At 29.1% G+C, this 14,046-nt stretch overlaps 2 protein-coding genes across 2 annotated transcripts; one reads left to right on the top strand and one right to left on the bottom strand.

Moving 5' to 3' along the window:
- Positions 1–6,740: 6,740 nt before the first annotated feature.
- On the top strand, positions 6,741–7,839 carry HTA12 (histone H2A 12). The gene is made up of 2 exons (XM_011021613.1): positions 6,741–7,092; positions 7,361–7,839. The coding sequence occupies exons 1-2, from the start codon at positions 6,883–6,885 to the stop codon at positions 7,598–7,600; spliced, it is 450 nt and encodes a 149-aa protein (XP_011019915.1). The 5' UTR covers positions 6,741–6,882; the 3' UTR covers positions 7,601–7,839.
- Positions 7,840–8,851: 1,012 nt separating this feature from the next.
- Positions 8,852–11,084, bottom strand: LOC105122489 (uncharacterized). Its single transcript, XM_011021612.1, has 2 exons — positions 10,381–11,084; positions 8,852–9,142 (listed from the first exon to the last, which is right to left on the bottom strand). Exons 1-2 carry the CDS (start codon positions 10,980–10,982, stop codon positions 9,133–9,135), a joined length of 612 nt encoding a protein of 203 aa, XP_011019914.1. The 5' UTR covers positions 10,983–11,084; the 3' UTR covers positions 8,852–9,132.
- Positions 11,085–14,046: the final 2,962 nt, after the last annotated feature.

The raw sequence follows: 14,046 nt of genomic DNA, 5'->3' as shown, positions 1-14,046 counted from the left end.
CATTTGGGCTCTCTTTCTTATACCGAATCATGGACGTACACGTTCTCCTTTATTAATTGAAATGAATCAATTATTTAGTACGAGAAATAATTTAATAATTGTTTTGCATTTTATTAATAATTTATAATTATAAAATTTATAATTATATATATTAAATGCATATTATAATTTTTTAAATTTCTCGATTCTTGTGTTTAAATTTTTTATGACATTTTGATGTTTTTATTTTTTGTATAAATATAATATTTGTTTCATATTTAAGTATTAAGAAAAATAGATAAAAAAAACTATATAAATTTTTCTTTTAAATTATATTTTAAATATGTATATTCATACTTGTTCTTTATTTTTTTTAATATATTAATAACACAATGACTCTATTTAATTGGTATTGAAATTTTGGCGTGCATATTTTTATGTTACATGGCTTGTATCAATTTCAATATTTTTTTATTATTATTATTCATACTTTTCAAAATATATTTGATTCTATAACTTATTTTGATAAATTTTATTTTCTTTTTATTCATCAAGATTTAAAATTCATAAAAAACTAATATCATAAGTTTTTGGAGAATTAAATACAGTTCTAGAAAAACTAATATTTATAAAGAAATGAATAGTAATATTAAAAGATTGATTTTTTTCCTTTTATATTTGTGATTTTATTTAATGTTGATTCTAACGAAACTTGAATTTATTGTTCTTCATATGCTTGGGAATAATTTTTTTGTTATAGATTCTTGACGTTAAGATTCATTTGAAAGCTATGAATCTTAAAGAGACCTTTAAATAAAAAAACAATGCATCCTTAAAAGATAACGTAAAAGCAATGTTTTTCATTCACCATAATTTTTTTGAAGGATTAAAAATTAAATATTTCACAGTAAAATATCCTCTTATTCTGTGGCAAAATCTAAATGAAAAATATAATCACTAAAAGTTTATCATATTTTTTTAAGCTTGTTATGATTATTGCACTCAAGGTTACAGGATTTTAAATTGGTTAGTGAATATAATTATTCTTATTTTAAAATTAGCTCACGGCTTAAATTATATGATGAAAATATCATATAAAACTAAACGTTAAAAAAAAAACATTCTCAACTTTTCAATATAGATAATGTAATTTAAAAGGTATTTAAAACTAATTTAATGTCTTCTTGTGGTTAAATAAAATAATGAGCTTTTGCTAAAAACTCATCAATCCCATCTTATAGGATCTAAATCATTCCCTAAAGTGAATGAAATCTTTGCCCAAAAAACAAAAAAGAACCAGGGGTCATAGATATGAAAAAAATAAAGGGAAAAAAAAATAATCATTTAAAAGGCAACTCATGAGGTCATAAATATGAAAAAAATAAAAGGAAAAAAAAGAAAAAATAATCATTTAAAAGGCAACTCATCATACCACTAGAAGTGGATACATAATGAATATAAACAAGAAAAAGACAATAATTCACATAGACATGAAGTTAAGTGTCACAAGTGTGGTATGCATGATTTCTGATCTTGTACTTGTTGAACACCGAAACATCTTACAGATTTATATCAAGTTTCTTTGAAACAAAATACAGTTTAGACTAATTCTATCCATAAAGATGATTTTGAAGGTCATAATGCTTATATTGATGTTTCTTATTTCTTTAAAAACCCAGATAAAACATATAACATATTTAGTGGTGGAATCATTATGAATGATTAATATCTGTATTTGTATTGTGATATTTATCTTATTTTATTTTCAATAAACAATGTCAATTTTATCTTAGTTAAATAATAAACTTTAATTGTATTTTAAAAAGAGACATGGTTTTTCAAGATGGAGATTTATGTCTGATAGACAATGCAACAACATACATATTTTTCAATAAAAAAAAAATACTTTGAATATTTGACATTAACCAAGGCTAGCATTACTATATTATCATGATTAGAGGATCTAGAAGAGCTAATATTTTGCTACCAAATAACACAAAACTAGGCATTAAAGATGCATTGTATTCACCTAAGTCCAGAAGAAATTTACTTAGTTTTAAAGATATGCGTGCTAATGGTTATCATATCGAAATAATAAATGAAGACACAAAAAAATATCTTTATATTATTTCACGTATTTCAGGACAAGAGCGTGTACTTGAAAAATTATTTGTTTTCTCCTCTAGAATTTATTACACGATCATGAAATATATTGAAATAAATATTATGATGCGCCATAGGTGTTTCGGCCCATAAATATTTATGTATGTACTTGAAAAATTACTTGCTTTCTCCTCTAGAATTTATTACACGGTCATGAAATATATTATGATGCGTCATAGGTGTTTCGGCCCATAAATATTTATGCTTAGGCGTGATAAACTTGGACATCTGTGATTAATTATAATGTGATAAATTATTAAAAATTCATATGAGCTTTCTTTAAAGAACTTGAAGATTCTTTTACCAAGTGAGAATCCATACGTCACATGTTCTCAAAGTAAATTAATTACCAAACTATCTCTATTTAAGGTTGTTATAGAATCACTATTTTTTCTTTAAAGAATTTAAAGAGATATATATGGACCTATTCATCCACCATGTTGAACCTTTTAGATATTTTTATTATATTAATTGGTGTATTAAGTAAATAGTCATATATTTGTTTATTTTTTAGTCAAAATATTGTATTTGCTAAATTAATAACACGTATTATCAAACTATAGGTGGGATTTCCTAATTATCCAATAAAGAAAATTCGATTGAACAATGTTAGCGAGTTTGCTTCTCAAGCATTTAATATTTCTTACACTTCCATTAGAATTGACGTTGAAAATCCTATTGCTCGTGTATATACTCAAAATGGTCAAGTAGAATTATTTACAAAATACCTTCAATTAATTGCTGAACCATTATTTATAAAATCAAAATTACCTATATTTTTGTATGGACATGTTATATTACATGTATATCATTAGTTAGAATTAAACTAAACACTTACCATAAATATTCTTATTTACAACTTGTTTTTTATATACCACCAAATATATTTTATTTACGCAATATATATACCTATAAAAGCCCTATAAAGGACTAAAATGGTTCCACAACATAGAATAAAAATTTATGTTGTTTTTTATTCTCCACCTATTATTAGACTCCTTTAACCTTTAACTAGTGATGTTTTTAAGGTACGTTTTAAAGAGTGTCATTTTAATGTTTGAAGCCCTATAATAAATTACTTTAAATAACCTAAAGTTATCTAATTTTGATTCAAAAACAAATTAATACAAACTAGTTCAAAAGATAATTTATTTACAAAATATTGCAAATCAATTACCATATGTTTTTCACAAATAGTGAAAAAGGTGGTTAAATCTCATTTTTTATTTCAAATGCTCAATCTAGAATTGAAATCCATAAAGGGAAAAAAAAGACAACATAGTAGCAAATGAATCTATATCATGCTTAAAATATGGAAGACTTGTCAGTATTAAGAATAAAAATTACAATAAATAGATGATGGTACTCCTAAAGATTCATCATCCATAAAATAAACAATACATATTGTGTCAAAATTATCTTATAATATTGATCATGTTAAATAAGAACTTCCTAAAGAGATCAAGGTGCATGAAAATAACAAGATCTTCATAAACTATATTCATACAAGAAAGATTATAGATCCAAATAAATTTTTTATAAATAATTTGTGTTTAAGGTTGCTTTTGATGTCATAAAAAATGATGATGAAATTGAACCACAAACTGTCAAAAAGTGTTGACATATAAATAATTGGTCAATGTAGAAAAAAACAATCCAAACAGAGTTAAACTCGTTTGTAAAGTATGAAGTATTTGGACTTCTAGTTCATACTCGTTTGTAAAATATGAAGTATTTGGACTTCTAGTTCATACACCTAAGTGTGCTATGCATGTTCGATATAAGCGAGTTTTTGTTATAAAATAAAATGAGAACAATGAAATTGTTCAATATAAGACACACCTTATTGCATAAAATTTCTTGTAAATACCTGTTATTGGTTATGAGAAAAATTATTCTTCAATTATGGATACAATCACTTTTAGTTTTTTGATTGGTTTAGTAGTCTTAGAAACTCTAAACATACGTTTCATTTATATAGTTATAGTATATCTATATAGATCGTTGGATAAAGATATTTATATAAAAATCCCTCGAAGATTCAAAATGCTTAAAGCCTTTTATGATAACTTAAAAGTGTTTATTTTATCAAACTATAAAAATCTTTATATGGATCGAAGTAATTTGGTCAAATATAATCGTTTTAATGAATACCTTATAGAAAAAAGTTCAAGAACAATGAGATTTGCCTATATATTTTTATTAAAAAAATAATATTTAGATTTGCTATTGTTGTGATTCATGTTGATAATTTAAATCTTGTTAGTACTAGCTCATAAAAACTATAACATACTTGAAAGATAAATTTAAGAAAAAAATCCTGGAAATATTAAAATTTATCCTGGCTTATAGATTGAACATCTTTCAAATAAAAAAAATTATCTATCAATCAATATATATAGAAAGGGTCTTAAAGCACTTTTACATGGACAATGTTCATCATTTGAGTACATTTATGGTTGCTTAATCACTTGATGCAAAGAAAAACCCTTTTCAACCACTAGTAAAATGATAAAAAAAATTAATAATATGACTGGAAAAGAAAACATTGACAATAAGTAAATAAAAAAATAAAAAATAAAAAAAATAATGATTCAATGTAGAAGAGGAATGTTAGCCAATATTATATAAATATATGTTTACAATATTCTTAAAAGGTCTCTATGATGTAATTTGTTAACAAATCAAAAATTAAATGAGAATGAAATAATATAATAGAAAGCTAGATGAGAAAAAATCATCCAAATCTCCATTCACAACAAATAAAATGTCCAAGACAAAATTAAAAAAAAACAACCACAATATATTTGAGCCAACATACTAAATTCATAACCAATTACGGTATCAAGATAAACTTATGAAAAACAAATTGAAATACATCATGATATTCAATTCTCAAACTAACATAATATTAAAGTGAAAAAATAAATTCTTTGTTATTTAACAAAAAAGAAAAAGAAAAAAAATTGAGCCAACCTTGATAAACCCATTAAATTTACGAGATCGAGATAATACCTTGGAAAAAAATAAAACATATCAATCTCTAACCAACCCAACACTAAAGATAAAATAAAAAAATACTTTTAAAAACAATCTAAAATAGATTGAAGTCAACTCGATCTAATGTCTCAAACTCATGACACGTGTCATTAAACCAAATTACACTATAAAGAGTAAACCCGAAAAAATAACAAAGTCAATTTCCTAACCAACCAAAATAAAAAAAAATAAAATTAAAAAAATAAATTCAATCGAAGTCAACTTGATCTAATATCTCAAACTCATGACATGTGTGATTAAACCAAATTACACTATAAAGAATAAACCCAAAAAAATAACAAAGTCAATTTCCCAACCAACCAAAATAATAAAAAATAAAATTAGAAAAATAAATTCAACTAAAAAAGGATCCAAAACTAAGAAAATAAAATTAAAAAGAACAAGGACTGAATTTGACATAAAAATAAAATGAAATCAAATGGTGAGGGATGGAATTGAAAAAAAAAATAATCAAGAAAATGATAAGAAAATAACAAATAATAGTTAAAAGAATGATGACCAGAATTGATATAAAAATCAATTTATATGGGATGAAATTAAATAAAATTAAATAAAAATCCAAAACCAAATATATTGCATTCAAAATAACAAGAACTAAATTTGATTTAATCAACAAATAAGCATATGTTCTTCTTCTTTTTTCTTTCAATTCCAACATGTTTTTCAAAGAAAAATAAAATAAAATAAAAAGAAAAATATTTTATTAGAGCCCATTGTTACTTTGATTATAGCACCTGTTGCACCACCATAAGGAGATAACAAGATACTTCCAACATCATATTGGAAAGCAGCTTACGAGAATCGAACATCGTTACACATGCTAGCTTTTTATTGATTAATTATTTTTTAAAATTATTTTTTTATTTTTTAAAAACACAATTACCTAAAAATCATATAAAAATTATAAAAAAGCCAAAATAAAACAATGGAAACGTCATTAAATGCAAGGTAAATAAAATTTAATGTCAAGGGTATTTAAGTTATATTACTATGGAATAAATTTGAAAAGTAAAAAAAAACCTTGTGAGGTAAGGTAAATATTTTTTATTTTTAAAGATGATTTAGTAATTTTACAATGTAAAAAAAATTAAAAAGATCCAGTTATACCCTTTTGGTAATGATAAAGGGCTCCCAATTTCTATTTAAGAAATTATATTGCCTCTTTTCTCTAGTTAAATGGTTTTTCTTGTCAAGAATGAAATGATAATTTTACTATATGAATTCAAAGTAGAATTGGAGTATGTGTACGATGAAAAGCTTAATTCTTTTGTTTAAATTGTAAATTGTAAATGTAAATTGTAATGGAAAGATGGTTTAATTAGAATAATTTGTGTGGTAATAATGTATTATTTTCAAGTAGTAAGGATTACTTCTCCCTCCTCTTGGCGTTCAGCATTTTGAAATCCAAACCTCTCTCCTCATCCAATTGGTTCATTTCAACATACGCGGATCGGTAGCACTCACTCATGAACCGTCGATGGAAAACAATCCAACAGTAAGAAATCGTCCATCCAGAAAACCAAAAGGTTCTCTCCGTTTTTCTCTCACCAGGCATGCCCCGTATTTATCTGCCCCCAACCCCATCCATCTCTCTCGCACAAATCTTGCTAGGTTTCTAATTGTCTGTGTTAACTGTGCCTGTGAGAGAGAGACTTCTAGCAAGTAGTCGTTGTAGTAGTGATGGAGACTGGTGGAAAGGTGAAGAAAGGAGCAGCAGGCAGGAAGGGAGGTGGTCCAAAGAAGAAACCGGTGTCCCGCTCCGCCAAAGCCGGTCTTCAATTCCCTGTTGGTCGGATCGGTCGATACTTGAAGAAAGGCCGTTACTCTCAACGTGTTGGATCCGGAGCTCCCGTCTACCTTGCCGCTGTGCTTGAGTATCTTGCCGCTGAGGTATAAAATTTTTATTTTTATTTTCTTAAAATTATTAGAGATATGTATCTAGGCCTGGAGTACCTGTTAATTGGGTACCAGAAGAGGGGGAATGATATTGAACATTTGGGTTTGGGTTGTTGAAGAAAAAGAAGGAATTTGTGTAATTAACATTGCTTCTTTGTTTTGTGTGGCCGCTTTTGGTTTCTTGTTGTTACTGTTATTACTATTATAAGTTTTGTGGATGATTTGGTTGGGTTTCATGATCGTCTTTGTGTGGATTAATTAGGTTTTAGAGCTGGCTGGAAATGCAGCAAGGGATAACAAGAAGAACAGGATAATACCAAGGCATGTGTTGTTGGCTGTGAGGAATGATGAAGAACTTGGAAAGCTACTTGCAGGTGTGACCATAGCTCATGGCGGGGTGTTGCCTAACATCAATCCTGTTCTTCTGCCTAAGAAAACCGAAAAGGCAGCCAAAGAACCCAAGTCACCTTCCAAGGCCACCAAGTCCCCGAAGAAGGCTTAGCAACTCTACCCACCACTAGTGATAGAGTATTTAGTTTTGGCAGCCCTTTCGATATCTGCGTCCTCGTCTATGTCTGTAATTTGCTTTTGATGTGCTTGCCTTGCTTGTAGGTAAATCTTTTATATTGTGTTTTTCTTTTCTAGGATTTATTTAGATCCATGGAGTTGGTTCTTCTACTCCGCCATGTACAACAACATCCTCGAATGAATGAAATCAATTGTTGTGTTCTAAATGTTTAAGATCTGCCCATGTTCATATCAGCTGTTTGTCTGCACAGCATCCAGCTATGTTCTAGCCCATCAGCTAAAGCTAAAAATGTGCTTTGGCTACGAGAGTACAAGGAAGACAACTAAATGCTTGTTGGGAACTTGTAAGAAGGGTGGATGTCTCACATAAAGGAATTGGCAAGGGCTAAGATCGAAAGAGTTTTCCATCTTCAAAGTGGGAGAACCAGAGAGTTTTGGTGTTTAAATTAATGCTTGATGTGGAGTTGGGAGTTTTGGTATTTAAACATCTCTTTGGTTCTTGTACTGCTCACTCTAGCGGTTGATTATGCGATACGAAAAAAAATAATTTTTGACCAAAAACACGCTCTTTAAAACATGAGGGGAGGGGAGGGGAGCACCAGCTCTCCATAAAACATGATCTAGATTTGTTGGCTAAATAGAGGAGAGGAGGTACAACGGCCGAACAAGCCCATCTACCCTGCCATTAAATCCACTGATTCCAGAGACCTGTACTATCAGCCATGCCCCCACTAAAAGAAACAGCAGTCCAAAATAGAGATCCCCTACGCAGACTTGAAGGCTAAGCAGAACGCCATAGACCGCCCCATTAAATCCCAATAGAGGGGGGAGATGGGGGATGCCTTAAGAACTCATCTCTATGGGACCTCTCGGAGAAAATGCTAAATAGAGAGGATCTTAGCCATAATTCGTAATATAGCATTACAACTATACCAATAATCATCTGCTTTCTCATAATCTGGCAACCATGTCAAAATAAATGAGCAATAGATTAATGATGGGCATGCAATTGTAACACAATTTTTTAACCATGGCAATTTTTTCCTATGAGAAGTGAAATGCTCCAATCGAAACCACAATTTTTTCCTGGCCTCTGCACAATTGACCATGGCAAATACACGAGGGTTTCAATCAGCCAAAAACCACCCAAGCATTTATATAACGATACCTCCACATGGATTTCACAACTTGTGGGCGTGTGTGAGAGAGAGATTTATATATTAAGTGAACAGAAAAATGCCCACATCTAAGCTATTTAAGCTCACATCCTGAATAAAAAACCAGTCAAACAAAGTGAAGTCATACAACATGAAACCTTCTTCTATATAACTCAGTATATTTGAAGTTCAAATATATTCCAGGGCAGATACAAGATGAATCTCTGGAACTGCACCATTAGCAGACTGCAAAATGACAGCCAAAGCTCAAATCTCCATGCAGCAATGAGAATGAAGTACTGGGTGCAACCTCCACTTGAATACCCAAAAGCACTTCAAAAGAGTGAAGTCAATTGAACCTGTCAGTTTCAGGAGGGAAAGAACAAAAAAGAAACCCACAAATTAGTGCAAATTGATTAGTGGACATTAAATAAACATAGTATAACAGCACGCAACTAAGGTTTTATCAGATCCCCACTAGATGTGAAGTGAAGCAACATATAACACGTATAACAATAACACTACAGGAAATTAAAAAAAAAAGCACTGTTCAAGAATCTTAATGCAAGTTCATCTGCACTCACCATGTTCAAGATTTGAACTAGGGCAAGTTGCTGAACAAAAGCACCAGTGTCAAATGTTCACGGGGCAGGCAGTTGCGGGGCTGAAATGATAGTAATCTAGACTTCCTCAATGCATTTCCTATAGACATGCTTGGTCAAGTCTAATAATGATGTCTACTTACCATTGAATAATGAGCATGTGATGCATCAATCAAATGCACATATACCCTTCCGTCAAGATCAGTATATTTGTCAAGCTGAAACTTTGATTAAGTTTATGGTATCTGATAAACAGTCCAGCTCTACAAGAGCAAACAACTTGGCACTTTAACTTTAAAGTTACATGATCAAAAACTCTAGCTGCATAAAAAAGAGAAATCATCTAAATTATGCCCATCACTTCTAGGACTCTCTAACTACATAAAAATGAAAAATTACCTAAATTTTGCTCAGCTTATCACTTGGGCTCTCTATCACTGAAAGATGTAGCCAATGGCCAATTTGATTTCTACTGACCACTAGATTCTTTGAGACAGTACATATCATACATCTCCTCAATGGATAATGCATATCCTGAAGACCACTTTCAATTCCAACCTGTATTTCTTCACGGCAACCATTTCTAGCTACCATACCTGCTATTTTTATCCCTACACTCATTTTCTGGCACATTATGCTTTCTTAGCCTGCATTATTATAGGACCAAATACGATCCTTGCAATAACTTTTTATCAAAAATCATAATGCTTCGTACTTCCATGAGGAATAAGGTGAACTTTCCTATACGCGGGGCACGGTGCCAATGATTTATTCAGATTAGCCAAAAAACAAAAATGATTGTGAATCTCATTTTTTTTGGAAGGATATGCAGCATAGTAAATCTGGACAATAATAACCACATCAAAGCAGACTGGGATAAAAATGCATATCATTATAAATCTCTATAGTGAGATGAAACTAATACTAGAAAACTAAAGAGACACAAATGATAAACACACACAAATAAGGCAAGGAAGTGGTATGCATACACTAACCTAGGAGAACCCGCGCTGATGATCCTATGAAGAATCCTAGCAGCACCAGAATCCCCACCATCAATCAATTCTCTCAACCCCAAATTCCCTATTTTCTCTTCCTCCCCCTCCTCCTCGTCTTCCTTCTCTTCCTGCTCCTGCTTAGGCGTGGAGGTGGTGGGGGCGGCGGTCTTACCAAGAAGCCTCTCGAAGTAATTCCCATAAATGTACTCAGGGGTATACCCATCCTCTTCATCAAAAAGCATGATATGTCCGTGCCACTCCCATACCCGATAATCCGATCCTTTTTCCTCGTGAAACCCAACACAGATGTGGTGTTCGCCGATTGTAACAGCCTGGCCGGAGTTGGGTTTCAATGAATCGGTCTTGCCTGAAAGGATGACTCGAATAATTTCCTTCTCGAGCTTGGACTCTTCTTTTGAGAGCTGGGTTTTGTTGGTGTCATCGTCATCGTCATCGTCATCTGAGGAGCCATCAACGTTGAAAAGGATGTCTTCGAGAGATTGAGAAAGGAAAGGGTATTGAGGAGGAGGAGGATGGATTTGGAGGCGACCCATTAGGGTTTGGAGTAAAAGATTGTCGAAGTTAGTGAATGAGCTCATGGCGTTTGTGTTTTGGCTTTTGTGAAATCGAACAGGTCAGATAATAGAAGGGTTTTAGCTTTTGGGGTTGAAGGAAAGGAGAGAGTGAGGGTTTCATTTTGGTGGGGCTTCGTTATAGTTTTCCTTTTTTGATAATCTCAAAATTAGTCCCCAATATTTTCTTTTTTTCATTTTGGTTCCCAAACTAAATTTTACATCCAAGAGCCCCCTTCTCGTAACAAACATGTCTACCATCTTATAGGTGATGCAGGGGATAAAATAAATATATATAAATATATATTTTTAATTTTTTATGAATTTTATTTTTTATTTGATTTCTATTCAATATTTAAAAAATTTCTAATTCGTTTTATATAAATGGTTGTAATATGAGATTTGAATGAATAAAAAATAAATATTTTGAATGTTTTCTTTGTGTATTTGATATTTGAGATTTTAACTTATCATATATTTCCTGTCCGTATTATTGTAGGAATCCAATACATTACGGACTGATTATTAAAAGTAAGATACATTGAAGATTTAATAATTGGTTGACAATGAAGAGCTTTAGGACCAAATAAAGAAAATGATTATTTTTTTATGAAAATAAAAATAAAAGGGGTATGGACTGGGGATAACTAGTTTACTAGCTCGTGTAATATGTTGTTGATTCAACTAATTTTTATGTTGTAATAAATTATTTGATATTATTATTAAATTTAATTTAATTTTATAAGTCAATTTTAAAATTAATAGATTGATTTAGCTCAAATTTAAAATTAATGGGTTGAAAGTTGCCTTGACATTAATATTTAACTTGTTAGATATAAAAGTAATTCGAATAATCGGTAAAAAAATATGGTTTGGTTTAAAAAAATTAATATAATATTTTTTTAATATTAAAATAGTAACATATTGAATCAACTTGAATTTCAAAGTTTAACCTGTCTAATTTGTAACCTAGATTATAGACTCCACTGAATTTAATAATTTTTTTAAATTTTTTTTTCTGAATGATATTATAAAAATAATAAATATTCTCAACATTGAGTACTGATTAAATACTAGGATATTTATTTAAGATAGTGATAATTTTATGAAAAACAAATTAAACTAAATTATTAAGACCAATTTGAGATTGACCAAATATTGAACAATGAAAAAAAACCTAAAATGATTCAATAAAAAAAGAAAAAGATAAAAAAAAGGCCTCCTATTTTAATTGGTCATCATTAAATCCTCTCGACCTAACTCTTTATCTAGCATGAGATTAAAATTAACTTGAATGAAAGTTGTTTCAAAATGATCCCGTCGACTTGGTAAGTTTAAATATAACTTATAAGATCGGTAAAAAATATAATTTGATTTAAAAATAAAATTAAGATTTTTGTTTTTAAATTGAGGCAGAGACATATTAGATTGACCCGAGCTTTACCATTTAAGCCATTAGACTCGTGATTCGAATCATGAACTTCATTGGATTTAGCATTTTTTTTTTTTTTTTTACTTAATGATACACTAATAAAAATAGATACTCATAAAATTAAACATTAACTAAGTATCAGAATGTTTGTTTGAAATTATGATAACCTTATAAAAAGCAATCCAAAACAAATTATCAAGGCCAATTCAAAATCAATGAAAGGTTGAAATAAAAAAAAACACCAAATAGGATCTAATCGAAAAAAATAAAATTGAATGATGGAATTAAAAAGAAAAGGACAACTCCTTCACTGTTTATATGAATAATTAAAGAGCCCAGGTTTGACCCTAGTTCTCTTAGTTTAGAAGGCTAGTTTATATGCTCATGTTGTATTACATGTCAAATCATTTTTTTCAAAGTAATAATAAAAGATAAGGTCGTGGATAACTAATTGCATTATTAATAAACATGATCTAATTGATTAATTTTAAAACCTCCCAATATAACTCCTTACTTAACATAGATTTAAAATTAAAATACATGGGAGTTGACTTGACAAAATTAAGGTCATGGATAACTACTTGACATTGTTAATAAACATGAACTAGTTTATTAATTTTAAAACCTCTTAACCTAACTCCTTACTCAACATAGATTTAAAATTAAAATGCATGAAAGTTGACTTGATATGACCTATTAAACTTGGTTGGTCTAAAGACAATCTAGAGGGTTTTAAAAAGAATCCAATGATGAAATTGATAAAAAAAAATAAAATTGAAAAAAAAACCCTTGATTTAATTTCATGCTTAGCTTAGGTTTAAAATTAAAAATATAAAATTTATTTTTATTTGACTAGTTAGCTTAGCCTACCTAAAGACAATCTAGATGAACAATGAAAAAAAATCTTAGGATAAATAAAACAAAATTAAAAGAAAAAAAAACTCTTGATTTAACTCATTTCCTAACTCGAATTTAAAATTAAACATATGAAATTTTTGCCAACATGATATAGTCACTGATCGATCTAAAAATAATTCAGTTGACTGGTATAAAAATTAGAAGAAAGAAATTGAGAAAAAAAAGAAAGAAATATAAAAAAAAAAGAAAAAAGAAAAGAAGAAATTGAGAAAAAAAAAAGAAATATATATATAAAAAAAAAGAAAAGATGCTTCACTATGTATGCCTCCAAGGTTTTTAGTCTGTAGTATCATTTTAGAAGCCTACATTGTGGGGTGGGATTTTTTTTTATATATAAAAAATAATGTTAAAAAAGGATTAAAACTCATTAAAAAAATATAATCTCATAAAATTTTTTTGTTAACCTAAATTAATCCATTAAATCAATGACTCAGGTCATGAAACCTAGATAACTTATAAAAAAATAAACAAAGAAGATACAAAACCCATTTCTTTTATAAAAAAAACCAATGCAGAATAATGAAATACAAAACAAAAAATTAATATCAACCTACATTAATTTCTCAAACCTATAACCTGAGTCAATAAACCAAAAGCACCCCATTTAGAAAAGTTATAAATTTCAATCTCTAATTAATCAAATATTAAAAGATAATTTTTTTAAAAAAAATTATACAAAAAGATCTAAAATAAAAAAAAACAATTAAAAGAATGAGGATCAATATTAAATTAAAAAATAAA

Source organism: Populus euphratica, unplaced genomic scaffold (assembly GCF_000495115.2).
Source record: "Populus euphratica unplaced genomic scaffold, PopEup_1.0 scaffold20.1, whole genome shotgun sequence".
NCBI lineage: Eukaryota > Viridiplantae > Streptophyta > Magnoliopsida > Malpighiales > Salicaceae > Populus > Populus euphratica.
This window is presented reverse-complemented; position numbering and strand designations above follow the sequence as displayed.